The sequence below is a fragment of the Sardina pilchardus genome, chromosome 17, assembly GCF_963854185.1.
Source record: "Sardina pilchardus chromosome 17, fSarPil1.1, whole genome shotgun sequence".
Lineage (NCBI taxonomy): Eukaryota > Metazoa > Chordata > Actinopteri > Clupeiformes > Clupeidae > Sardina > Sardina pilchardus.
The window spans coordinates 15,066,445-15,093,580 of NC_085010.1; the positions used below are offsets into that span (position 1 = coordinate 15,066,445).

At 45.3% G+C, this 27,136-nt stretch overlaps 1 protein-coding gene and 1 long non-coding RNA gene across 2 annotated transcripts; both read left to right on the plus strand.

Moving 5' to 3' along the window:
* Nucleotides 1-16,333: 16,333 nt before the first annotated feature.
* On the plus strand, nucleotides 16,334-17,326 carry LOC134062401 (uncharacterized). Its single transcript, XR_009935454.1, has 3 exons — nucleotides 16,334-16,476; nucleotides 17,050-17,082; nucleotides 17,229-17,326. It is a non-coding gene; the product is annotated as an uncharacterized LOC134062401 (long non-coding RNA).
* Nucleotides 17,327-24,420: 7,094 nt separating this feature from the next.
* ndufb2 (NADH:ubiquinone oxidoreductase subunit B2) lies at nucleotides 24,421-26,921 on the plus strand. Its single transcript, XM_062517660.1, has 4 exons — nucleotides 24,421-24,591; nucleotides 25,090-25,234; nucleotides 25,737-25,843; nucleotides 26,710-26,921. Exons 1-3 carry the CDS (start codon nucleotides 24,506-24,508, stop codon nucleotides 25,809-25,811), a joined length of 306 nt encoding a protein of 101 aa, XP_062373644.1. The 5' UTR covers nucleotides 24,421-24,505; the 3' UTR covers nucleotides 25,812-25,843; nucleotides 26,710-26,921.
* Nucleotides 26,922-27,136: the final 215 nt, after the last annotated feature.

The following is a 27,136-nucleotide window of genomic DNA, read 5'->3' on the forward strand; positions in this document are numbered from 1 at the left end:
AACGGGAAGAAAAAAAACGAGTGTACGTGAAAAGAGTGTGGGAGGAGTGAAGGAGTGCGAGAGGGTTTTGTCGGAGCTCGTTTGAAATTGGCACGTAAACGGGGCGATTGACTCGCGTGTCCGCCCCTCGTTGCGGAGCACAAGAATGAGGGGAGGGGCGGGGGGGGGGGGTGGCGTGCGCCAGTCGGGGCAGCTGGTGCCGTTTGGGGCGCTATCTGCTCCATCTGCGAGCGCGGGAGCACATGCTTGCGGCCGACCCTGCCACTTGGGCATGAACGGCAACGAAAACAAAAGACAGGAGGAGAGAGGAGGGAGGAGAGAAGAGGGGAGGAGAGAGGAATGGAGGAGGGAGAGGGGTGTGTGTGAAGGGCTCTGGTTAACAAGATGAACGCCAAGATTGGAGAGGGTGGTGAAGGGGAGGGGGGTGTGGATGGATCTGATAAACATAACGAGGGAAAAAAACATCGTCTTCTCTCTTGGCTGCTGTGAGCGGCAGCCTCTCCAGTTTGGAGGGGAGAGGAGGCCGAGTTGGACGAGTTGGAATTCCACCGCAATCACGAGCGCCGCTGAAACAGCTCGAAAGAGATTTACCTCAAATGCTCGTCTCCAACAATCACTCCTGTCAGACGTGCGCAATTACCTTGGATTATTTTTCTTCTCCTCGCACGTTTTTAGACCACACTTGTTCTTCCTCTCCCTCCCTCCGTCTTTCTATATCTCTCCCCCTCTCTTTCCCTCCCCTCTCTCTCCCTCTCTCTTTTCCTCTCGTTCTTTCTTTCTCTCTTTCCCTCTCTCTCGTCTTCCCTCACATGAGTCTCCTCAGCCATGTCTCCAGGCCCTCACCTCGGCCAGGGCCCCCAGGGGCAGTACAGGGCGCGATGACTCGGCATTGGCTGAGGGGGGGAACAGAGGCTGACTTAGCGCATGCAGGCCAAGGGCATCTCCATATCTAAAGGACATCAGGAGGCGCGTGGTTCTACCACCCCACCGTATGCGTCCGTCCACTGGCTAAAATTTCCCCTTCAGCCCCCGGGGGAACGAGAGAGAGGCGGAAAGAGAGAGAGAGAGAGAGAGAGAGAGAGAGAGAGAGAGAGAGAGAGAGATAGACACAACAGAGGTGTCAGCATAAATGAGAGTCAGTGTGGTGAATGCAAAATGAGAAGAGTACAAAAAAATGAGTGACTAACGCTCTTTAGCTCTCCTCGCTGGCACGTACAGCAGGACAGCGCACTCTTTGTCCGACTCAATCAGCCCCTGAGTCACACAGCGGCCGGCCTGCAGTGAACGCCCGCCTTTGTGTTCCGCTGGCCGCCCCTCACTTTGCCTTCCGATTGGTTGAAGTCGGCTACTGGTGGGGGTATAGGGTTGAGTTGGGGTGGGGTCACAGGCGACTTCAAGCCATTTATCAAAGGTAAACAAAAATAGCCTCTGACACCGTGACCTTATCGGGGCTTGCTGTTCTCCTGCCCTCCCTCCGTGGCCACTTGTACATCACATACCCTTCAGGTCGCTAATAAAGCCGAAATGACACAGACATCATCAGGTGGCTAAGAATAGCGCCGTTTCTTCATAGCTATGTCTACGCTCTGCGTCGCTTCCACTGCCATTATCGTCTCATGGGAAGCTGCATCTAAAATTGGGTCAAAATGTACCCCCCCCCCCCCCCCCCCAAACACACACACACACACACACACATCCATACAGATAAACACACACACACACACGCACGCACACACACACATGCAGATATACCTGTAGGCACAAACACACACACATACTGACATTACCCCCATATAGACTTGCCCTATAAAGCTTCAGTGTGAGCGTCTTTGTGTCTCGCTAGCACAATTAATAGCTCCAGTCATTACTCTCTGTCACTGCCAACTGTGTGCCACTACCACAACCACAGTACGTGAGATTAAACATTAGTACTGTACATCCCTACTAAGGCAATATCCTTTCAATTACTCCTCCCTGACATCTGGCACCAACTTCAGTCGCACAAATACATTAAATGGGGGTTACGAGATATCAAGCCATTTCCTGTCTCTGAAAGGGGATGTTCCTATGTTTGTCTGGCTAGGGTCTGCGATACAGGATGCAGTAATCACACAGATTTATAATCAGATCTGAACAGCCAGGGCAATCTCCAAAAGAAGTGTTCGCTTCATTGGGAACAGTTGTTTGGACACTGTTGCTAACAGTCATAGCGTAGTTTTAGCAAGTTAGCCGGAGCTATGGAAAATATGTCAATAAATTAAAAAGTCCAGCCAGCGCTGCATAGCAACATCATGTTCTGGATGATTTTATTACGTGGAGAATACAGTGGGACTTTCAAACGACACTGACAATGTTCTGTCTATTCCCTCGCTCCCGGCCTCAAGTAGCTCTCTTTCAGAAGCAACAAACATCTGTGCGTCATTACTCAGCGGATGGGACCAACACTTAAATGAGTTATTCAAATGAGCAGTGGAGCTGGAGACAAGAAAACGAGTTAGAGACCAAGAGAGAGAAGAGAGAGTGAGTGAAAGAGGGGTGTGTGTGTGTGTGTGTGTGTGTGCGTGCTTAAGAGATAGAGGGAGATAGAAGGAGAGTATGTGTGAGAGTGAGAGAGAGAGAAGGAGAGAGAGAGTGTGTGTATGTGAGAGAGAGAGAAAGAAAGAGAGAGAGAGAGAGAGAGAGAGAGAGAGAGAATGAAAGATAGGATAGGAGGTCGAGGTGGAGGAGGAGGAGGGAAGTCCCTGTCTGACAGATGCTACATGTGGTAATGCTCTTCAGTTATGTCATTACGACACTTCTGTCATATCGTCTTTGGGAGCGCTTCCACGTCCGACGAACAGTTGTTTGCGTCTCTGTTTTTCTGCTCCGATGCCTCGGTCCATTAATTTCCCCTCCAAAATAAACACACTGCTGATTCATTTCACATTTTCATGTTCCCTCCGCTGCCGTGTCTGCTGTGTAATTTCACTTCATTTCATCCCTCATTAAGCAAGCATGCGTAGACCTACCGCCCATTACGCATTATGAGGGGATGATTGAGCCCTGACATCTGTCAGTGCTGAGCAGGGAATAGAGAGGGAGAGGGGCGGAATCTGGGAGAGGTGGAATTTGTTGGGCCCCGTGCCAAAGTGCAGGCGCCACTTGTTACGACGCAGCTAAATGCTATGCTAATGTGAGTATAAATTCTGTTCAAATCCAGGGATAGACAGAATGCCTGATATCAATAACTTATCCGACTGCGAGCGCTGGTGGCACTTCAGACTGATATTTAAGACAATTTGTGCTGAAAAATTGTTCGCTGGTATAGAGAAGAGCAAAAACAGACCTGTAACAGAGAGAGAGAGAGAGAGAGAGAGAGAGGTGGAGAGCTCCCATCCCTGCTGTCCACACATCTTGCACAGAAACACACCTGAAAGCAATTTCTCGGCCTCAGGCATATCGTTTCCCAGGATCTCTTGGCCCAAAACACGGCTCCCGTCTCAGAATCACGCAAAGCAGACGGCCCCTTCGTCTGCAGACCTTCAAGTGAGGGATCTCTCTGGAAAAAAAAGGAGACTTAACAGTCTATTGTGTAGCTCAAAGGCAGACAGGTGGTGAGCTCTCTCAGCCGTGGATGGATGGATGGACGTCTCAAACGCAGACCGCTCCCGGGGAGGAATGTGTGGCGGCGTCCGTGTGGCAACCCACCCAGGCGGAGAGCTGCTGATTTGGGTCGAAAGGACAGAAGAAGGGAGGCTCCTCTGGAGCTCGCGTCAGCGCTTGTTGCTTTAACCCCGATGAAAACTCGGCATCAGCAATGTGCCAGCGAGCTCGCTAGCGGGTCACATATTTGATGGAAATCTACTGTTGACATCTCAGCTGCTGAGTGAACGCCTTCAAAACGAATACCACCACCTTGAGAGATGTTTTTCCCCCCCCTTCTCTCTTCTCTGTCAAGTGACTGCTGCTGTTTGAGGGATGAAGATACCTTGTAACAACACTGAGGGCTTAGTCCAACATTCCAAGGAAATCAATCAGTCAAAATGGCTCTTCATTATTCCACACTGTTGAACAACATCAGGTGACCGTTACGGCAACGTTGTCCTTCAGGGAGGAAATTTGGTCTGACTTGATCTGTTTCGTCTGGGTTCCTTTAATTAGTCTGTCAGCGAGGATCATCACTGGCGTCTTTCAGCTGTTCATCCAGACCGTGGTGGAGAATTTTAATCAGTTTGTGTCAATGGGAGAGTCTCTGTAGCTTTTCTTCTTCAGTCAAGTCGCAGGTTGTGGGTAGGGGTCGCTCGATAGCTGGTCGACTCAAGAGCAGCTATAGCTCCAATAGATAGTCAGAGGTCATTCTTCTTAGGACAGGAGTCGAGTCAATGTCGACTCGTCTGAATGCCGTTCCTGGTGAACCATGCCTTGGGGTCGAAGGTCAAACTGTCTATGTCAATCTGACTGTCAATCACTAAAGTGACCCCAATGACCAGACAGGAGAATAAGACAGAATGTGAGATTCTCCTTTTCCGCAGTTTCTCTGTGTGATTCCAGACAATATTCATGAACTGACTAACGAGACCCCTGCACTGATGGAAGATTGACTTCTCTGGTAAAAAGGTTTAGACGTAACAACAGGGCCATTGTCTGAATAAGAACCAGCGAGAGCCCTCTACGCTAACTCTGAAAATCCAGAATCCACTTTCCACTCACAAATTAAACACCCCCCCGAGGGCCCTTCTCAGCCACCAAGGTTTCTCCATCCCGACAGAAGCTTGGACGCGCTACAAACGGGAACGGACCCTTCGTCAGAAATGTTTGAAAACCACCGAATTAGTGGGGAAGATTTAGCTTGGCAACAACTTCAGTAAAATTGGAAGTATTATCTTACCAAGAGACTCAAGCAGCCCATAGCACTCTTTAGTCCTATATAGCTCTACATTTCAAAGTAGATTTTTTTTCTCTTCGCAGATTCATTAGATAATGAGTTAGTTAACCTCACAGGATATGCGGCCTTGGAAAATGGGGTTCCAGCCTCGTCAAGGCTGCCGGGGCAACTGTCATCAATTACCATACATCAACAGAACATTCTGGATGCAGGAGTTGCAGCCTCAGTTCTGCATATGCTACCTGGCTCTGAACAGATGTGCTAAAATCGCCTGACCCCCTCCCTCCACACACACACACACACACACAGCCGACTCACTGCAAACTCACACAGTGCATGACGAATGCCTCCATTTCTTCACGGGTCAGGGGTCAGGGCGGTATCGCTTACCTGGCGTGGCATTGAATGCAGACGCATGATGTCAGGCTCGCCCGGGCCACCGGGTGCTGCAAGGCCGGGCCGAAGCGTGAGCCTGTGATCGGAGCACGGCAACCCGCGCCCCCACCGCGCTCTCTCTCTCCCAACGCCCCAGCGGAACTCCTGAGCAGCAATAGAGAGCCAATTTGGTTTCAACCTCCCCCCAGACGCTCGCCAAACACACTCACCTGTGACCGCGAACCAGACTCGGTGGTGGGGGCATGTGTGAGTGTGTGTGTGTGTGTGTGTGATGGGGAGGAGGGCATGGGGGGTGTAGGGCTCCAGGGAAGGACCTCCAGCTTTCCCTGAGGGTGGTGGCGGAGGTGGGTGGAGGGGAGCAGGTCATAGTTGGAGGCAGTACCACTCCCCTGCTCTGTACTTAACCCCCAATCCCATTCTCTCTCTCTCACACACACACACACACACACACACACACACACACACACACACACACACGCACACATGTGCCCAGTGCTACAGTGTCCTGTCCTTGGGTCTCCACGCTCACTCACAGCACACACAGGCCTGCCATTCATCTGGAGAGTCGGGGATTAGAGGCACTGTTTCTGCCACACACTCATCTGCTTGGTATTATCGTCGACTGTCATGGTCTGTAACCCGCAAATGTAATTGGATAATCCTCTGTTGTGCTGCACCAGTTTCGGCCATGGGAGCGAAAAAAAATGCAACCCAGGACCCGGGACTTTTTTATTTTGCTACGCCAGATACTTTCTGTTTCCATGAAGAAATAAAACAAAAAAGGCAACTCCTTTTTTTTTTTTTAAATCGTATTTTCCACTTTACCAAAGCGTTATGGGCTTAGGTTTTCCACAGCGCTATTTTTCAATGATACTTTACAAGCAAATTCCACCACATGAAGCCAGAGTCGCAACCAGCAGCGCTGTGCTCTGGCAGAAGTGATTTAATATGAGAGAGTCTGCTTAATTAGAACAAATGGGATCGTATTGTGGCCTCCACAATCGGCCCCCACAGAGAACGGCCTTCCTTTATCTGAAAATGACCTAATCAATAACGCGCAGAGTTCCTGCTTCACCTCTGACTCGGCCCCTGCTGGAGACCGGCCACACTGAGGAAGACGAGGGTATTGTTCAGCGTCCCCCCCCCCCCCCAAAACATGCTGAAGGAATTACTCCGCCAAAGAGACGGCCACTTCATTTCTCTGATTGGACCGGACTGACGGGACTGCCCGGAGAGAGAGAAAGAGAGAGAGAGAGAGGCGGCGGCCTTTTCCTTGGCCGTGGTGTTTCACCGGGCTTACGAATCTGCCTTGTGCAAACATCCTGCCGTTTTATATGCGCCCTGGGGTCAAAGGTCAACACAGACAAGGCATGACCAATCATTGTCTAAATCAGGATCTGAAAGCGTTCTGTCATCAACACAGTAGAATTCAATTACTTTTAATTCCCTTTCAAGAAGCTGGAATGCAGAGGTTCATTTTTTACTCCACTTGATGAATTGCAGGGGTTTTAAACAGTCAATGTACACATAAAGATTTCACACACACACACGAGTGCATTAAGAAAAACTAGCGGAAAAACGTGACACTCGATTTCCCCCTGTGGGTTGGAAGGGGCTGGCACCCCTTTTGAACTATTCCATCAGACCATTATTTATTTCTATCTGCAAGTCAATCTAGGCTCCCTAAGGACTTCAGCAATCTGCAAGATGCTGACACACGGGGTTTGAAGACATTTTAATCAATAGCTGCAGTATCGTTGCCCCAATGGCCTCCTGGACGATAATCGGCACCTTTGTATGTTAAACCCACATAGCTCTCAGAGCCTTAAATTTGAAGCAGGCCTTTCTGTGCGCGCCCCTCTTAGCTCCTATCAGTTTTGCGACCACAGACATGTATGAGGTCTCTTTCATTTCAGGGGGAGGAAGGAGTTGTGCGCTTTCTGGCCCAAACCACAGTTATGTATGAGACACTGTATAAATAGCAATGGAAATGGCTCCGGTGGGTCTTTAGTGTAAACACGCATTGATGGGGCGGAACTGCACCCCACTGAAAAGCCAAAATGGCGGACGCCATTTGCGCCAACTTTATGAATCCAGACGTTCCGCTCATTCTGTTCAGGTCTGCGTGGGTCACTCCCGCGTCAGTATGGAGGGCTCCCCCCCTCTGCCAGGGTGCCAGGTCGAGAAAGCACCAGATTGGCAGCGTTGGCATCGAAAAGGAAAATGTGTGAGCCAGCGAAGCTGTGAGGCCTGTAAAGCATTTTTAGCAAGTCGACTTTACAAGACTCCGGAGCCTCGTAACGGGGCCCGAGCTCCCTGCATAAGGCATCGGCTCATCAGATAAAAACGTTCTTTATCAGCCGGCATCGGCCCGGGCTATCTGGGTGTAGGGGCCGGCCCTTTCAAAGTAAAAAAGGAACAAAATATGCGGTTCTATCACTTGATGTGAAATTGTTGTTGATGGGGGATTTTTGTATGCATTGATTAGCGCGCACGCTGGCCGTTGAGGGAGAAACCTGAGGTCCATTACCTCATTCTCAGATGGAAGGCTGTGCATGCATGCGCCACGCTGTTCAAGGCCAGTTTGTGCATCCTGTGAAATGGGATCATTTAAAGCAAACAGCCAAGCAATCAACAGGGCTGGATTACAAACACATGTGAATAACACGGGGCTATCGCATCGAGGAGGTGATGGGGGGGAGAGGCAGGCGGGAGCCGGGGGTGACCCTGGAGGAAAACATGCCAACATACAGAAATGACAACACACATGAAACACACATGTAACACACACACTAATTTATTTCAAACCTATCTATTTCAGAAGTTCATCCAACTCTATGATGTTATTAGCGACCATGCTTATATCAAACCGTATGTCTATGTGCGATTGTACAGTACGTGTCCATCTACTGTCATGGCCACCTCGCTGCTCGGTCCAGTTCTCCTCTTGGCCCAAGTAATCCAATTACACACAAGGCTATGACCTAACACAGGCCAATCAGCTCAATTACTCTTAGCGGGATGACCCCCTGTTGAGAATCCTCCCATACTCCAGCCTATGACATCAACTCAAATCAATAGCAGAGCCAAGGGAAGGGGGGTGGCCTGGAGTGGACAGCACCCCCAAGGGCAGCCCTCCCTTCTGGGCCTCCCTGACCAGAAGAGCCCCTTGGGGTGGTCTGGCTCCAGGCACGGTCCACTCCCCGCCACTGCTGGGTCCAGGGTGGTGATTAACCCCTGGGCTGAGCGCGATGAGGGAGCCGTGGCCAAGCCTGCTTATGTGGATGAGCTCTGGCTAATTAAGCTAAAGGCTGACCAGGGGCCACACTTAGGTAATTCCAATTAGAGGCTGATTGATTTGTCAGCAGTAACCCAGTGCGCAATCTAACCAACCCCACCCAATCACATATGCACACACACGCGTACACCTATTCTTTCTCTCTCTCTCTCTCTCTCTCTCTCTCTCAAAACACACACACACACAAACACACACATGCACACACTGTTTTACACTCTTCTTTCTCTCTCTTTTTCTCACTCACACACACACACACACTCACACTGCACTACACTACACACACAGTACACGCTAGGCCATGCCCTCTTTCTGCACACTCTGCTGCCACTTTGCCAAGTGTGGCCTGAGCCAGCAGCCACCGCTGTGCTGCGTCTGCAGATATGGAAAGCCTCGCGCCTTGAGTCATGCAGCAGGCTAACATATCATTAGTGCATTACCAAGTCAAACCCTAATAGGGAGCACACTGACTTATGCGTCTCGCTTACAGCGAAATTGCTACATGCAGGCGTGCATCGACAGTCCAGCTTCGCAACATCTTGACTGATTTATGCATATAAAAAATATGTACTCTGTGAAAAAATAGGGCAGAAAAAGAAACATGTGAGATCTTGATCATAATTATGCACCACAAATTCAATCAGATGTACTGTACTGTATCTGATGAGGAGCAAAAGATTTTCCCCGGGATGTAAAACCACATAATCCATAAGAGACATCTGTGACCGACTGTCGATGGGATCTTGTGTACTGTAGATGTTTACCATCAGAAAGTAAATTGTGTTGTTCTCATTCAGGCCCCCTCTCAAATATCTATTCTGCCGGAGCTTCGCTAGAGAGAAAAGCCTCCTCTAATGGGATGGATACAGAACAGACCATCTTAAGAGTCTGACTCCACTCCGGGCGTTCCTGGCATTTATTCCAGACGCAAATTTCCTGGACAGAACACAAGTCAGCTCAATCCAGGTGGACGGATGTATAAAGAACAACTAAGAGAGAGAGAGAGAGAGAGAGAGAGAGAGAGAGAGAGAGAGAGCCAGAGAGAGAGAGAGAGAGATGCAAAGGTATTTTTTCTTTTTTAAAAAACTGAAAAGCACAGCATGCTTTCTTTCCCAACACACCGGTCTCACTTACCCAGGCATCCACCGAGTTCTAATCTATGCCCGTAGCCTGCATACCTGAGCTGATTGTGCACCCAGCAAACGTCTGGGGATGACGACAGCGTGGACATAAAACCACCGGAGCAGTCCTGCCTTTATCTGGGGCCGCCGAGCCGAGGGAAGAGAGGGCGTTTCATACTGATGGAAATCTGTCATGTCCAGCATCTCTGATGAGAATCAGCCGTCATCTGGACTGGGTTTACACCAAAGCATATGCACTTAACAGTGAGAGAGAGTGTGTGTGTGTGTGTGTGTTTGTGTGTGTGCGTGCTTTGTGATCGGTCAAAGAAAGAGTGTGTTTAAGTAAAAGCAAGTGGATGGATGAGGGTGAGTGTGCGTAATGTGCAGGTAGATGAGGGTCTACTTGGATGTGTGTGTGTATGTGTGTGTGTGTGTGTGTGTGTGTGTGTGTGTGTGTGTGTGTGTGTGTGTGTGTGTGTGTGTGTGTGTGTGTGTGTGTGTGTGTGTGTGTGTGTGTGTGTGTGTGTGTGTGTGTGTGTGTGTGTGTGTTCACATCCTGTGCATCTGTGAACCTTTTCTATCACTCAGCAGATGCCTTGTCTTGACGGGAACAAGACAAATGTCGAACTCTTCCCAGCCTTTCAACCACGAAAAATAATCAAAGTTCAAAGGTCAATCACCCAACATATTAATTCCAGATCTCTTTTATGAACTATGATGTCAGGGAAGGCCATCCTCACAGTGTATTGACGAATATGAAACTCTATCAAAAAATATTTTCAAAAGGCTCCCATTAAAAACTACAATGACCAGATGACACAGATGGGTACAGGTGGTGAAAGGCGTCTCATAGAGATGAGGTCACAAGGGGATGGCAATTGGCGCTCATACTGTAACTAGCCGCCAACACTCACAGTTGACACGCTGGCCCAGAAGTGTGTTGAAATGCCTGGAGATGCAGGGGCCTGTTTCAAAGGCACATGTAGTTAATATGGCTCCCCGGGGAAAACACATAGCACTTCACAGTCAGTTTCACTCTAAACACATTATGGGATGGTCTGTAGTGATTTCCATATGTGCGTGTATATGCACGTCTAAATTTGTCGGCAGATGCATAAATACTGATCTCACTCTCTCTCTCTTTCTTTCTTGTTGGCTTTACAAGTCTTTATCATATACAACTCTTCAAAATGGGAAGGGGACCATGTGTAAAATGTAAATTAAAACGTAATGGGATAGTTCAAAATCATTGAAACACTATTTACACTGAGAATAGTGCAAAGACAACATATCAACTGTTGAAGCAGAGATTTAGTTTTTCTTTTGCAAAATACTGTAATATATCTTGAATGTTGCATGTTTACCATTGTGTTGCATCATCTCTTCAACAGTCGCTAAACATTTGACAACTGTGGAGAACAGTTGCGTTAACAAGATGACATTTTGAGCCATTCCTGTTTGATATTTGAGCTGCTCAACAGTCTGTGGTCTATTTTGCTATGTTTTCCATTGCATGGTGCACCAAAGGTGACAGGTTTGGACTGCAGGCAGGCTATGTCAGCAGCTGGACGCTACTATGGAGCCATGCTGTCATAATATATACAGCATTCAGTTTGGCATTGTCTTGCTGAAATATTCAAGGCCTTCCCTGAAAAAGACATCTGGATGGTAGCTTGTTGCCAGTAGCGTAGCGTAGTTGCGCAAGGCCCCGGTGCAAGTCTGGCGCTGGACCCCCCCCCCCCCCCACCTATATCGACCCATCCCTGTATATCTAAAGACACACACCGACCGACCACAGAGGGAAAGAAAGCACGCACGGTCATTATTACATGGACAGCGACTATTTGCGTAACTTGCACACAGCCTACGATCAAAAACAGAATGCATACAAATTCATTCAACTGAACACACCACGTTCCCTTGCAGCACGACAATGGCCTCATCAAAGAACACACTGAGGACGGCTTGACGCCGAAACGCGTTTGTTTTATAGGCATGGTGCTACAATAAAGTATAAGATAATTAGCTAGTGAGTTCTTTTGCACATTGGAATACGATATTTAACTCGCACCCGAAGAAGGAGATATCTTGGAGTTTGAGCGCGCCTCTCTCTGCAAACTCATCAAAGAACAAACAGACACATAAATTATGGCACAGCGGCCATTTAACTAACCTGTTCGCCGATCAGTTGCCGTATAAGCAAAAACCCTTGGACTCACCCGTCGTCAGAAGTGTAGGCCTACTTTGCGTGTCTTCTGCTCAGCAAACTCGTTCACTATTGTGGTGAAATCCAATTTCCTCGCCCTGTCATTTTCGATGGAGAGTAAGGCCAATCCACTCAGTCGCTCCTGACCCATGGCACTCCTCAGATTTGTCTTTATTAATTTGCTGACTTTCCACGACTTTAGTAAGAGTAGTAGCCTATACCTGTTTACATTTGCTAGCATGTGCAGCAGCCTATGATCAGAGATGACGTGAAAATGTTATGACTGGACAAACAGATTTCCCAGCAGGCCATGTTACAACATCTTGTAAGTTGACGATAAAATAATCATTAATGGTATTAGTTTTATTGACTAATTTTGATTCTAACATTGAAATGTCATTAGTAAAATCAAAATGATATGGAAAGTAGGAGAAAATACAAGAATTGGGGAATGGATAGGTGCCACCATGAGACCAAGTTGTAGAAGATAGTGAAGGATTTAAATAGCAATCAGTTCGCCACTTTGAATATACAGGAAGAGACGGCGTAATTTCTGACAATAATTGACTTTATGTCGTAAAGTTAGGAGGCGCGGGGCTAATTCCGATATGCAAAGGGCCCTGCGAAGCTCAGGGGCCCCGGTGCGTTGCACCGGCTGCACCGTCGCACGCTACGCCCCTGCTTGTTGCTCCAAAGCCTGCATTCAAATTCAATTCAATTTAAAAACACTTTATTTATCCCCAAGGGGCAATTCACATAGTATCATCATTAATTATGTCTTTCCAGATGTGTAAGCTGCCCGTGCCATATGCACTGATGCACCCCTGGCGTCATGGATGCTGGCTTTTGAACTATTGGCTCAATCCAACTAGTTAGATGGTCCCTCTCCTCTTTAGAAACACAGGGAGAGGAGCAAGCTTCACGCTCTTCGTCTCTTTTTTTTTAGTTCCTTAGGGTTCTGGACCAAAGTGTAACCTTTCCTCCCCTGTCCACTTTAGTCCAGAACGTTCCCAGAGATCATGACTTCCAAAAAGAATGTGAATTCTTAAAATTGGTCTGACCACAGGACAGTTTCCACTTTCCCTCTGTACGTCTTAAAAGACTTGGGACCCAGAGAAGATGGTGGCATGTCAAGATGAAATATGCTTTCATCTTTGCATGGTTGTGTTTTAACCAGGATTTGTGGATGGAGTGTCAAACTGTGTTTAAAGACAATGGTTATCAGAAGTTCCACTGGTTCTCATTAAAAAATCAGGTCTGTTTTTAATGCAGTGCCATCTGAGGCTCCAGAGATCATGCCCACCCCATGTTGTTTTTCAGCCCTGTCCTCTGTCTACAGAGATTTCTCTTGATTCCCTGAATATTGCAATGATGTTATGTATTAGATGATGATTATCTCCAAACTCCACAATCACAATTTTACATTGAGGAACATCATTTCATCAATGTTGCATTATTTGCTCAATTTTTCACAATGACGACTACCCTTACATCATTGCTGTGACTGAGGATGTTCTTTATACACAATCACGTAGTCAGTTAACCTAATTAGTTTTGAAATGTTCCTCCTAATGTTTTCTTTAGCTTTACGTGAGCTTAGAATTATAAGGTTCTATCTCCGTTTAGGGTAGTTCTGAGATATTGAGCATCAAAGTTTTACATAGCTAGCAAAACTGTACTGTAGTACCTTTTTATTTTGCTAATAATTAACTTACTTTACAAAAATAACACCACACAGGCATTAATAAGCACCTAATGGATCAGATGATGTCAAAAACTCAATTTCGACCAAAATGGAGATAGAACCTTATAATTCTCAGCTCACGTTTACACAAGTTTTCCAGCCTTTTGTTGCTCGTCTCCCAACTTTTTTGAGACATATATTGCCGGCATTAAATTCAAGATGAGAGTATATTTGTCATAAATAAACATACAAAAAATGTGTCATTCTCAAAATGTGATATGTTGTCTATCTTCTTTTCGAAATGTAGGTTTACATTATTTAATTTACATTTACACCTTATATCTCGTCATTCAACAAGCACTCACTAACTTAGTTGTGTTCAAACCCAGATGAAAGAAAGTAAGAAAGAAAAAAAGGAGGGCAGATGCGTATGTGTGTGTGTGTGTGTGTGTGTGTGTGTGTGTGTGTGTGTGTGTGTGTGTGTGTGTGTGTGCGTGCGTGTGTGTGAGTGTGTGTGAGTGTGTGTGTGTGTGAGACAGAGAGAGACAGAGGGAGGGAGAGAGAGAAAGAGAGAGGGGAGACAGAGGAAGAGAGAGAGAGAAATGAGGGGGAGAGAGGCAGAGAAAGAGTAAGAGGGTCAGGTTATGGGGGAGCATGTGCAAAATCTGTTAAAAAAATCTAATGATTTGGTAAAACAAACACCATTCCCTAACACATCCCCCAAGAGTTGAACCCTAATGTTCGACATCCGCTGGGTGTTTAGACAAGAGCGCAATGCGCGTTTAAGCTAAAGGCGGCTAGTCAGAGGCACGCACACACAGGAAAAATAAAGTCCACTGACTGAGCGATACAGTGTAGTCGTCTAATGATTAATTAGAACATAAACACGGCCAAGACCTTGGTGGAAAACTGCCAGGGTTTCGAACAGGGAACGAATTCACTGCTGGTCAAGTGTACAGCCAGACCACCTGCGTTGCACCACACATCAGCTCCCCAACTACTGTTCCCAAATCAGAATATGGGCAGTGGGGAAAACAAGAGAGCTGAATGACAGTCTTGACACTTTGACATTGCAGAGGTTTGATTGTCGCATGCGTTTGGTGGGGTTGTGCGGCTGGTTCCCTTGTCACGAGTCAAAACACAGCCGTGTTTGCACATTGCTTGTCCCCCCTATAGCCCCATAACACCTAGAAAAGAGCTGTAAAATGTTTATGTTCACTTGTAATAGTGCTCATGGACACTGAGTCGCAGCTCACAGCTCCTCGTAAGAGACGGCTCTCATGCCCAAGGCACCTTTAAATGCGCAATCCGTGATCTAATCCCATCTTTTGTCATATTGCTTCTCACGGTCCTCTATTGGTCGGTTTGCTGTGGGTTTAGAATGACTGAAGTTGGAGAAACAACAGTTAGCACAATTACATCGTATGAATAAAATGGCAATAGCTTATTTCTTAGGCCACTTTTCAAATTGGGGACATTTAGGCTAAGTAGAAAGCAAAATAGACAACAAAGGCCAAATACTGTACAAAAACACCCAATTAAGGAATAATGGGCAACAGAGTGTTAAGTTTTCAAAAAATAACACATTCGAGGTGGCAATGTTACACATCACAGACCATTATCCAGCTATGAGTGTACAGTGCTACTTACATTGAGTTCTGTTATAATTCCACTATTTAAGTGCTAAAACTGTCTTGTTTGTAGAACTACTTCTTTGGACCTGGGTCACACAAGTAACCCAATTTGGGTTGTGCTAGAAAATGAGTTAGCAGTCAACTAGCGAGCATCAGGGAAGTCTGATATAGAGGTTGGTATTAGACATAGTAAAGCTGAAGTTAAAAGTATGAAGTATAAGGCTAAAACAAATGATGTCTTGGAGACAATCGTTTAATATTCAGAAAAGTGTTAAAGACCAGGGGCACAAAACGAAGTAAGCAAGAAGAAGATGTGTTGTCCAGGATATCATTGGACATACAGGATTACACATTATGCTTCATGAAGAAACAGGAAACCGTGGATCCTGTACTTAGTCCAAGAGACCATAACATGTAATTCTACATTGTCCTAAATATCAGACAAAAGTCACTCAAAGGTTAATTTTACAACTTGTAGAGAACCAAATTACATTGAATCTACGTCATATTGTGACATATGGTCAGAGAAGTATAATCAGCTTCAGAAAGTAAATGTCCTGCCATGTTTTGGTTCTGCCTATGCACTCTGCACAGGTGATTTCACTAATTAGGCTAGCTGTTCTACCTGCTAATTAGAATCAGCTGATTTAGTGAATGGGTGGAACAAAAACGTCGCAGAGCTTTTACTTTCTGAAGCCTCTACACCTCTGCATATCTTATGACATGACATATTGTGATCTGACCTGACATATGGTTGCTATCAGAGCAGAGAGGGGCTCTGGTTATGGTTTGTACAATGATGGTATTGTTTATTTTCATTATTGATCATTGATTGACATTATTGATATTTTCCTTGGTGTAATCTTAGGCCTACCAAATTTTTAAAACTGCTTACTGTTAATTTTTAATTATTTTATTGTTTTTATTTTGCAAGTCGCTTTGGACAAAAGTGTCCGCTAAATTCCATAACCATATTGCAAAGAGGATCAGATTATTTTTCAGCTTATTTTCTTTTTTGAAGATAAGGTTTATGAAAAAGAATTTCAGGGAGTGTAAGGGTTAACATCTTGATCCACACTCCAGCCCAGACGGTGGCGTTTATGCATCAAAAAGCTGGTTGACCGCCATAAAAAAGAAGAAGAGAACCACCTCTTCAATCAAAGCTCAGAACGGAATTGAACTCTGTAGAAAGGAAATCAAAAGGAAGTCTGTTCCTGGTGTTCAGAAGCAGTGCGCAGTATTTCTCATCTGATGGCAGAATCTAAAATGGTCGGTGGTGAGTAATTTGTTTTCCCGTCACTTGTTTCTGCCAGCAGCACATTTATTTCTGGTGGTGCATCAGCATCAGCAACAGCATCTTGTGTTACATCTGGCTCCTTTTGTTTTCACTCCGACACTAAGCATCTTCAGCATTTTAGCATGCTCATTCACTAGAGGTGCAGGAGAGAAGCTGCATACAAGAGAGATGGGATGCATCATCTGTAACACCCAACACGAAAAGCTTTCCAGGAAGCGTGTGGCTTATATAGGCAATTCAGGGTCAAAGATGAGATTTGTAAAGCTCTAAAATGGAGCATAGTGTTAGCAAAGACTGTTAAGGCAGAGCCACTTCCTGGAATCCAGAAAACATGGGGGGGGGGGGGGGGGGGGGGGGCTGATCCTCATTGCTCTGTTCTGTATAGGGGTTATCTTTGCTGTTCTCACTGCTTTAGGCTGTCCATGTTTGAACTTGGAAGGCCAGGGGGCTCACAGAAAGGCGCATAGCACCAAATGTAATACTATGCAAATAGTAAATAAAAGCTATTTCTTTGACAAAGTGGTCCTGACTGAAACGTTTGCTTTGTTTCAGTGGGGTTTGTGATCAAGGCCTCTATCGGAGCAGGTATACGTCAAATCTCCTATTTCTGATTCTGTTCCACATATTTCCCCTCATATTTGTCTTCTATTTTTGTACCAGAGATGAAGAGAGAACAAAGTTTGAGTCGTTAGCGTTAGTGTGTTTTAATGTAATTTTCTGCTGTCCAACAGTTGGAGCCCTGTTCATGGCACCAGCGGCTCTGTCTGCCATAGGCTTCACCTCAGCGGGCATAACGGCTGGCTCCACCGCCGCTGGCATGATGTAAAATAATGGTAAACCAAACTCATTCACAAAGTGAATGTCTCTCACAATTGGGATTCCTCGCATCGCAATGGGTGTAGACTTTGCGCAAACTTTTGAAATCATTAGTCCAGCCTAACCAATCACATTGGATCAGGAATTACTTGAACCAGGAAAACGTTAAACAAATGTTCAATTTAACACTTTGATATGATTTAACAACATGTTAAACCAAAGACTGTGGCTGTTATGTATGGTTTGTTATCAATTGTTTATGTTTTATATTTCATAAAACAAACAAACAAACTGAAATACATAATAAGACAATAATAAGATAATAAGACAACATTTATCAAATAAGACCACATACAGCATTCAACCACATTCACTGCCCCCACCCCAGCCCAGAAAGAAAGAGATTCAGTTATCTGATACAGCTCAACAAAGTTGACAAAATTTGAATGGCAAATTAAAGCAACACTAAAGCACTTTTCCGCTGTCGCACGCACAATATTTGTTTATCCAGCAAAAAACGATGTCCACGACAAGAGTATATTGCATGATTTGATCAAAGTATGATGTATTGCGACATCGATGCAAGTCAAATTTGTAGTTTCTCATGTCTTATTTCATCGAACTACAGATATATCCAATCTAGTAAAGTTAGTGCGGTTATAGCCGATGGAGGGCCGCAAAGTGAATGCAGAAGTGCCGTTCACCCTGTTATGAGTTGATGAACCGCTGAAATGATCATTTTAAGGTACGAAAAACTCTTTAAGTGTTGCTTTAAGATGGGAGATGAAAAGTGTATGTGGTTTGTGTTGTGCGGTCTAGGGGCAGCAGGCTTGTCTGTCGCAGCTAAGGCTGGAGTGGCAGCAATCGGTGGTACAGTGGGAGCACTGACCTCATGGATCAAGTGACCAAGACTGAGAGCCCAAACTGCAGTCCAACATCCAAGGAACACATGTGTTATTGGCAACTGTATTTTATGACTGCCTTAAATAAAGAAAACCTCTTCTCTAAGACTTGTCATCATGTCTGTGCAACATCAAAGCCTTATAAATAACAACAAAGAGGTTTTTAGCAAATAACCATGAGCAGACATTATCACTAGCAGATTCAGAGGCTCATAATAGAAGATGTCTGGTTTCTTCCCAGAATCTATTTTACGTTGAAATGTGTTTTTTAAAAAAATAAAAAAATAAAAAAAAAACCTCCCCATGCTCTCTTTCCCACTATCAGTGATGCGCGGGTACGTGTCTGAACGCCCCGCCCCGCCCCGCCGTTTACAACTAACCCGACCGCAACTCGGACCGCAAAAAAAAAATATTGAAATACAGGACCCGACCCGCTTCCCGACCCGCTTATTGTAAAAAGTAGCCTAGTCTAACTTAGTCGTAGCGTCATTGAGCTATGCAAAATTGGTATCTCATATGCATGTAAAACAATAATATAGCCTATATTGCCTAATTATATATAGCCTATAATTGCTCAGAATTTGGGAAACATGCATTTAGTCTACCTTTTTTTTGTTCCGTGTCAGCATTCATCCAAAAATGTGGCTGTTTGACTCAACATTGAACATAATTAGCCTAGGATTTTCCTATACAAATTCTGTTTCAGCCGTTCCTCACATGAATGCCTTGAAGCTCTCCCAAGCATGAAATGCAGGCATAGAATATTATTAAGAAACTCTTTATTAACGTCTTCATCAATGGACCAAAAGTCCATTGCTCCGCGATTATAAATTGCAGCGAGATGAAACCTTTATTGCACGACGTGGGGAAGAGCAGACGTGGGGCTTTCCAACGAGCCACTAGGCCTATAAGTTGCGCAAGGACGCACATATTGCATGCTCATACTCATACCAATTGTAGGCTATATGCCTTGATGACATTAAATTAAGAAATATTTCCTGATTTGGGAAACTTTTAGTTTATTTTTCTTTCCATAATACCATTCGATCTTGCTGGAAATTATCAGACTTGAGAAACACGCATTGCATCGGCAACTTCGCTGCTCAGTAGACGATTCTGCCACTTTCTGTAGAGGCCAGCAGTTCGAGATAAAAGCTGCAGATCATAGACAGAGAAAGCATATGCTCTGAGAACAGAACACAACTGCATGTCAAGTGTAGCCGAGGGTCTGTCTACGCAGAAACAACAAGTGCATTTCTACATGTTCGTGACAAAATGTGGGGGATAGAATCGCGTTTCAGTGGGAATGCTGCAACTTATGTCTTTTTCTTCTAAAGACAATTATGTACGATATAAATGACAATTTATTTTTTTTACCGACCCGACCAAACATGACCCGCATATCATTAAAAATATTTTTTCTTGACCCATAACCGCGGGTGACCGCGGGTGACCGCGGTCGCCCGCTCGATTTGGATCAGCCCGCGCATCACTGCCCACTATTATGCCCCGTCTTCACATTCTACTGTTTAATCACGAGTTCATGACATCAGCCATCTCGCAAGGGCCAGGAGAGCCTCACCAGAAGCCCCTCTTGAAGAACCGCTGCAAGATGCAACACACACACCCACCCACACACACACACACACACACACTTGTTACATAAACTACAAACTCTCAGTTTATTGATTGCAAACTCTGGCTCACCTGGAACCCATTGCAATTAGAAGACCCTCTGGTTTCAATACCTGTTGTTTTTTTCTCTCTCTCTCTCTCTCTCTCTTTTTCTTTTCCTAACTGTGTCCCAAATGCCTCAGGTATCGTACAGTATAATGAACACAAATCGCAGAGCGCAAAAATGGAAAATGCCGTTTGTCACAGCCAAGCATATACAGTGGCAGTGACGACTTCAGATAACGCTCCCTGCAGCACTCCCTCTCCAGACACCAGAGTCCGCTGCACCACATCCAGGTCACCGAGAACTCACTGGACCCTTTAGAGGGATTTGCTCTCCACACACGAGAGACACGTGTTTAATGTATAGGCGCAAACAGCCTTCCATAGGCCTGGGGCTCAAGATTTTGACTCTTGCTGCATTTAGAGTTCTGTGTTAATACCGAGGGTATAAACAGAGTTCACTAGTATATGCGCGGTTTCCTACAGAGCACTGAGCCTGCACTATCTGATAAACTCAGGTCCGATAGGCGATGAGTGTTTGGCCCAGACAAGACCAGTGCGTTAAGCCTTTCTAGGAGCAAGTGTGATGAGTGATTTCTGCAAGCTGTCAGCAGCATTGATGGATCGCTGTATTTTTGGGCGGATGTAACCTGATAGGTGGCGTGCCTGTATGACCAGGTCCTTTGAATCCGGGCTTCAATTATTGCATTAAAGAACCTTAGGATCATTTTGGCATCATCATCGTCTGCAGTAAGAAGACCGTTTTCTTGCAGGCATAACAACTGGAGCTCTGTCTTGTTTCCCAACGTGCACATTCTTTGGAAGGGTTGCCGCATTCCTGTTGCTGATGTCTGTGAGTGATAACAACTCCTGCTATGCGTGTGATGTCATTTCAAGAGTGGGCACCAAGTCTTGTGTTAAAAACCATATTCCTGTGGGCACTGTGTGTGTGTGCTATAGACTTCATGTCATGACTTCATGGCTTCAATGTAATGGAAACATAAATCTTAGCCTGACCCCGACACACAAAATGACTGACTGACTGACATCAGCATGTGTGAGTTTCCCCATCACATATAAGCATAGTGTTCCATAATACCCAATGACTTTTACATACATGCACACATGCACATTGCTTCTATACGGCGCACAGCATAAGGCTTTATGTGTTCCGTTTCAATGTATCGAGGCATAGTCACTAAGCCTGCATGTGGACGCAGTAATTAATCAAAAGCAGCACTTGCATTAAATCACGGGGCTGGCTGGAAGGGGCGTCCCGTGGGGGAGCCACTCTCGGAGCGGGAGGATTACCGCACAGCGAAATCAAATTATACGCACAACAGGTTGGGCTGAAGCGGAGCAAGACGAAAGATAAGCATTACAGCAATCCTGGGCAGCTCCATGTCCCCATTACAACACCAGATAAGGAGGGCAGGAGATAGAGAGCTGGGAACAGACAGAGGGAATGAGTGAGGAAGGGGCAGAGAGAGAGACAGAGGAAGAGAGAATGAGTGAGAAAGGGACAGAGAGACAGAAAGAGAGAAAATAAGTGAGAAAGGGGCAGACCGAGACAGAGAAAAAAAGAAGTGAGACAGAGACAGAGAAAAAGAGAGAGAAAGGGACAGAGAGAGAGAGAGAGAATGACTGAGAAAGCGACAGAGAGAGAGAAATAATGAGTGAGAAAGGCATGCAGAGAGAGAGAGAAAGAGAAAGATAGACAGAGGGGAGAGAGAGAAAGAGAGAGAGGATCCCTGTGCGCCACACCCATGTTTATCCCTCGCGTCAGGGATGTTAGTCTGGGCAAATCCACACTGTGGGAACCCAGTAGGGAAGATTCCACAGGTCTCCTGAGCACTCGATAGCAGCAGCAGCAACAGCATGTGGGTATGCACGGCTACACGGCAAGGTCAAGTCAGTGTCACAGGGAAACTTACAGTGCACAAGTGTGTGGGTTTTTATGTACTCCGGAGCGATGTTGGAATAACACGCTCGTAACATGGGTTTGATCTTACTGACAGGATATTACCGGACCTGTGCCTTCTGAGCAGCGTCCAAGTGGCTCAAAGACTGGGAAAAAAGGTTTTGATGTCAAAACACGAAGTTCATGACACAGCAATGTACCCAGAAACTTTTTTTTTTCTTCCTTCCCTGATCCAGGAGGGCTAAGAACCATCATCATATCGGATGTTTGTTGATTTTGTTTCTCTCCCGTTATCGGAGCAGAACTCCCTACTTTGCAGATAGAGAGGGGTGCTTGTTTTGGGAAGGTTGCCTGTCCTTCGCTCAGTGTGTAATTGGCTGTTTGATACCGCGCTCCGTCCCGTTCTTCCCCCGCATTCTCTGGCTCTGCCAGTCCGAGGCGCGGGCGTAGGCCAGGCTCCACGGGCATTATGCACGCCACATCTGTCAAGTGGACACGCATGGGCAGAGTCCAAAACAACTGGGTGGTTTTTTTTTTTTGCTCTCTTAAATAACTCCCAGTGTCACTTTTACATACTGTAGCTTTTGTGTGCTGGTGTTTTGTTTTTCCTTCCGATATGTGTCACAGGCTGATCCCCAGGTCAGCGGCACGCGGTGGTCGGTGGTCCTACTGTGCAGCAGCACCGCGGTGGCTCGGGGCCAGTGCTGGACTGGGGGAACGTTCGGCAGTTTTGGCAGAGATCATGCCGCACTGGGGCAACGGAGAATGATCTCGAGAAAGTTAACATGAGCGGCGGCAGGGCAAGGGTATGACCTCACGGCACGTTACGACTTTCGTCCATTAATCACGGAGAACCATCACATCTGGAGCCCTCGCCGTCTCCCCCTAACACACTTGGTCCCATACCTCCATGCCCGCGACAGTGATTAATAAAAATATTTGCCTTTAAAACTGCTTTAATATGTCAGGGACTTGGAGTCGCCCTCTTTTCCCTGCGTATTTCCCCCGGTACGCACATATTCTTTCAATGTATTTTCAAAGGGGAAAATTTGGCCCATATGGTCCTTCATCATTGCTGCCAGGGGAATGTTTTTAATGGCAGAACTGCCGTGTGTGTATACGTGTGTGTGTGTGTGTGTGTGTGTGTGTGTGTGTGTGTGTGTGTGTGCGTGTGTGCGTTTGACACTATGAGTGTGTGTGTGTGTGTTGTGTGTGTATGTGCGCACATATCTGACACTGTGCATGAGTGTGTGCGTGTGTATGTGTGTGTGTGTGTGTGTGTGTGTGTGTGTGTGTGTGTGTGTGTGTGTGTGTGTGTGTGTGTGTGTTGCTTCAGATACGGGACCTGGATTGCCCCCTGGTGATGTAGACAGGGAGACAACATGCCAAAGTTGTGTCAGGAAACACAATATCAGTGATGGTGTGGTTTTGACAAAGGCCTCTTTACCTTGTGTTATTTACTTATTTATTTATTTATTTTTGAGGTAAAGTGCTCCTCGTGTCTTGACCCCAGCCAAAGGAATAGGGGATACAGTCTATTTGTCGTAATGACACAAATGATAGGCTGTGTCACATATGGGGCTAGTTATTGCTTTCACCCAAGTGAAAAAGGTGGATGGTACAGTGCTTGGACTCTTGCCAGGCATTTAATAGGACCTCATAACAGTGAAAAGCTCAGATGATATCAATAAAGCCTCACTTGTATTGGAAAGGAGAGGGGAATTACAAACATGGCAATGGGACAACAGCCCAGCCCAGCTTGAGGACTATGCTGGACTCAAAAACAAGTAGGACCCCTGCTGAGATGGCGATGACAGGGTGAGAAAAATATTTGCTCCTACTTTCTTCCTTTATGCCACATGGTCATACTGTTGTGCATTAGCTATGCTATGGCGGCATGGCCTACTGGTCTGTTAAATCAAGCTCGCTGAAGTCAACCTTGAAAACTGTGTAACACTGCCCCCCAGTGTCGGACTGTGGACACCAATTTCCAACACGATATGGCATTTCTATGGCTTAGGAGGGTTTTTTACTTTATTATTTTTTTTAAACAAAACTATGCAATAATTTGACAAATTGGATGCCAACATTATCAGGCAACTCGTTTTGGTATCATCTCCAGATTAATCTTGGTGGTAGTACTGGTAGCCTAATGCAATTATAGGACAGCTAGTGCCATCCAGGATGCAGTTTTGGGTACGAAGGTTACTACACGGTAGACCTAAAAAAAAACAAATCAAACCTCTCACAGCATTGTATTGCTGAGTAGCCTAAAAAAATTGCCAAAAGTACAGTTATCATGGCAAAACGTTTCTAGCATTGACAGTATGGGTCTGGCCCGTCTGGGTGATGTTTTGCAAGGTTTCGAATGGCTTTTACGTAGCTAACTCACTTGTCCATATTGCTGCTGCTTTAAAGTCACGTTAGAAAGCCTAAGCATACAAGTTTGTGTGTGCGTGAGTGTCTGTCTACCTGAACTGTTGCACTTCGGAACAGCAGGTGTAGAAACAGCGGTCGTCCTCCTGCCGCTCCTGCGCCGTAGAAGTTATGACGAAGAAGAAATCAACCAATGAGCTTGCAGATTGTTGCTTGGTCTGCTAGTTTGTCGATGTTGTGTTGGGAAGGTGACATTTTGTAGTCGGTCGCCTTTGCGCTGCTACACTACTGTAACAGAAAGAAGAATAAACTCACCATGGCTTCTCTCGGGAGGACTGTTGGTGTCCTCCGCGGTGGCATGCAGCTCATTCGACGAGGGCCACAGAGACTAGTCGTCAGGAGGTAACTGCTAGCCATGCCTAGTGAGGATAACGTTAGTTTGTTTAATATGAGCTGAAACTAGCATGTGTCTTGCTAGTTAACGTTAGCATGCAACTTATGGTGAATATAACAGCAACGGTATATAACGTTATATAAAAAAACGGACTATACTAACTGTGTCACTTAAGCGTCAGTGCTCATAACAGTGTTAACTTGTATAATTAGCAGCTACTTGTTTGGATTTGTACTCATATTAGCTACTGGTCATCACTAACCTTGCTAGCTCGCCAGCTACAGCCAGCTGAGTATGCCACAACACAGCTAGTCAGCCCTCCACTGTCTGCTTTAGTTTGTTCAATGGCAACCTTTGTTTCTCTGTCTCATTTTAGATGTAAACCATAATAATCGGAGAGTAGATATTTCTGAAGTGCAAATTGTAGCTAAAGCCTAACAGATAGTTATACCAAGTGCATTTTTAGCATGTGACTCTCTTTCACCTGTGAAAATCTGTGGTTGCAGGGCAGGAGGTGGGCCACACATTGAGCCCCAGTACAGGATGCCCCCTCAACTGACCAAGAACCAAGTTTTCCAGTCGGAACTCCTATCCAGCGCTATGTGGTTCTGGATTCTGTGGCACTGCTGGCACGACCCAGACGCGGTGTTGGTGAGTGTCTGTCCTGAGAAGCATCACAACCTTTCGCACAAGGAAACGTTCTTGCAGGAGGTCTCAACAGCCTTCTCGCTGTTACCATAATGTGAAGATGATGCGTTTCCTGTAGAAGGAAATGTATCTGCAATCTCGTACACACACTACTCATAAAACGTCAGGGATATTCGGCTCTCAGTGAAATTTGTTGGCCAGTTTTCAATAAAGTATTTGAGGAAATCGCCATTGCATTATTCTACTTAAATGTCCTACTTTCATGATATAATAACTGTAGTTTGAACTTTATACGTTTCCCATACATTTCACCTGAAAGCCAGAATAGATATCCCTAACTTTTTGTGTCCAGCTGCCTGTCAACAGGTACTTGATGCCTACATTTCATTAACCAAAAATGCATGTTTTTGTTATTGACAAACTTAGGGAATGAAGCTTTACATCTAGATCGAATAATGAAAGGTTGGTTGATTAGACTTGATTGCTCTTTTTTTCCTCCGTGCAGGGTCACTTCCCATGGCCAGATACCTCTGCGTGGACGGATGAGGAGTTGGGAATCCCCCCTGATGATGAGGAATAGGGGTCCTCCATATTTATGAAGCTGACTTTCAGGTGAGTCTTGTTCCTGTCATAGAGCTATTGCTAAGGTGGTGAAGGGGAAGGAAGGAGTATGGAAGGGTTGGATGCCAAATTACATAAAAATGAAAAGCATCCTCATTTATGGTGACCGTTTCCCTGTCTGTATAGTGTTTGGCTAGTATTATGGTTACTGTTGGATGAGAGACATTATGTTTAGGGTTCCCACTCTTAAATGAAATGTAAAATTTCTTGACGTTTCCCTGATTTTCACAGACCGGGGGGCAACATTTCCACGGCTTTTAATGGACAGATGTAGCCTAGAAATCTAGACGCACCCTGTATAGTTTGGCTCGCCAGGCTAGGACAGAGGAACAGTTAGTTTGAAACAGTTTGTCTTTGTGCTGAGCAGACAAAAACAGTCACAGTAACACAGGAGACATGTAAATTAACTGGAAAATATTGTTTTTGTTAAATGCTAAATATATTTTGAATGTGTTACAAACAAACTCACTGATATTCCATAATTTGGACCAAAATATGATCAAATCCCCTGACTTTCCATGTCTGGAATATATACTATCAGTGAAATTTAAAAAAAAATAATAATAAGAAGAATTATATTCTATATATATATGTACACACACACACACGCACGCTAATCACATTCTACAGTCCTCTGGCTACCAATATCATGTGATATTAACTAACTACCAGCAATGTAGGGGGGAACAAAACTAACCGATATTGAATTAAATGACTCTCCCTCTACCCTGCCACACGATTTGCCAACAAACTCAGAACTTGTTGCATACATCACAGTGGTTGAATTATACATATATTTTTTTGTATGAATTGAGTAGTGGATTCATGTGTTTTGTTTTTGTTTGGTGTATTCACAGATCCCTCGATTCCACCCTGAGATCTACTGCTCAAGAATAACCTGATTGGTGGATCCTGAAGTCAGTGTTGTAAATAGACTGTAATGAAAGCCTGGTTTCTTACTGTAACACACTTCCTTCTTGCAAAACCTGTAAACAAGGATGTGATGAAAGAAACAGCTGATGTGCATAACATTGTTGACTTAATAAACAGATTTATTTGCCACTTGAAATCTGGTTCAAAGCTAGTATAAAGAACAAACAGTTCATACACAAAGGAAATTGTCTTTTTTTCAATATTTACAGGCCATTTTTCAAAATGAACTGACATTGCATTTGATTTTTTAAATTACGAAGCACATAGAAAATATTGAAATCAGTCCCATTCTATAAATTCAAACACAGTGACCCACTCCATACCACAGGTGTGATGTGATGTAGAGATGAA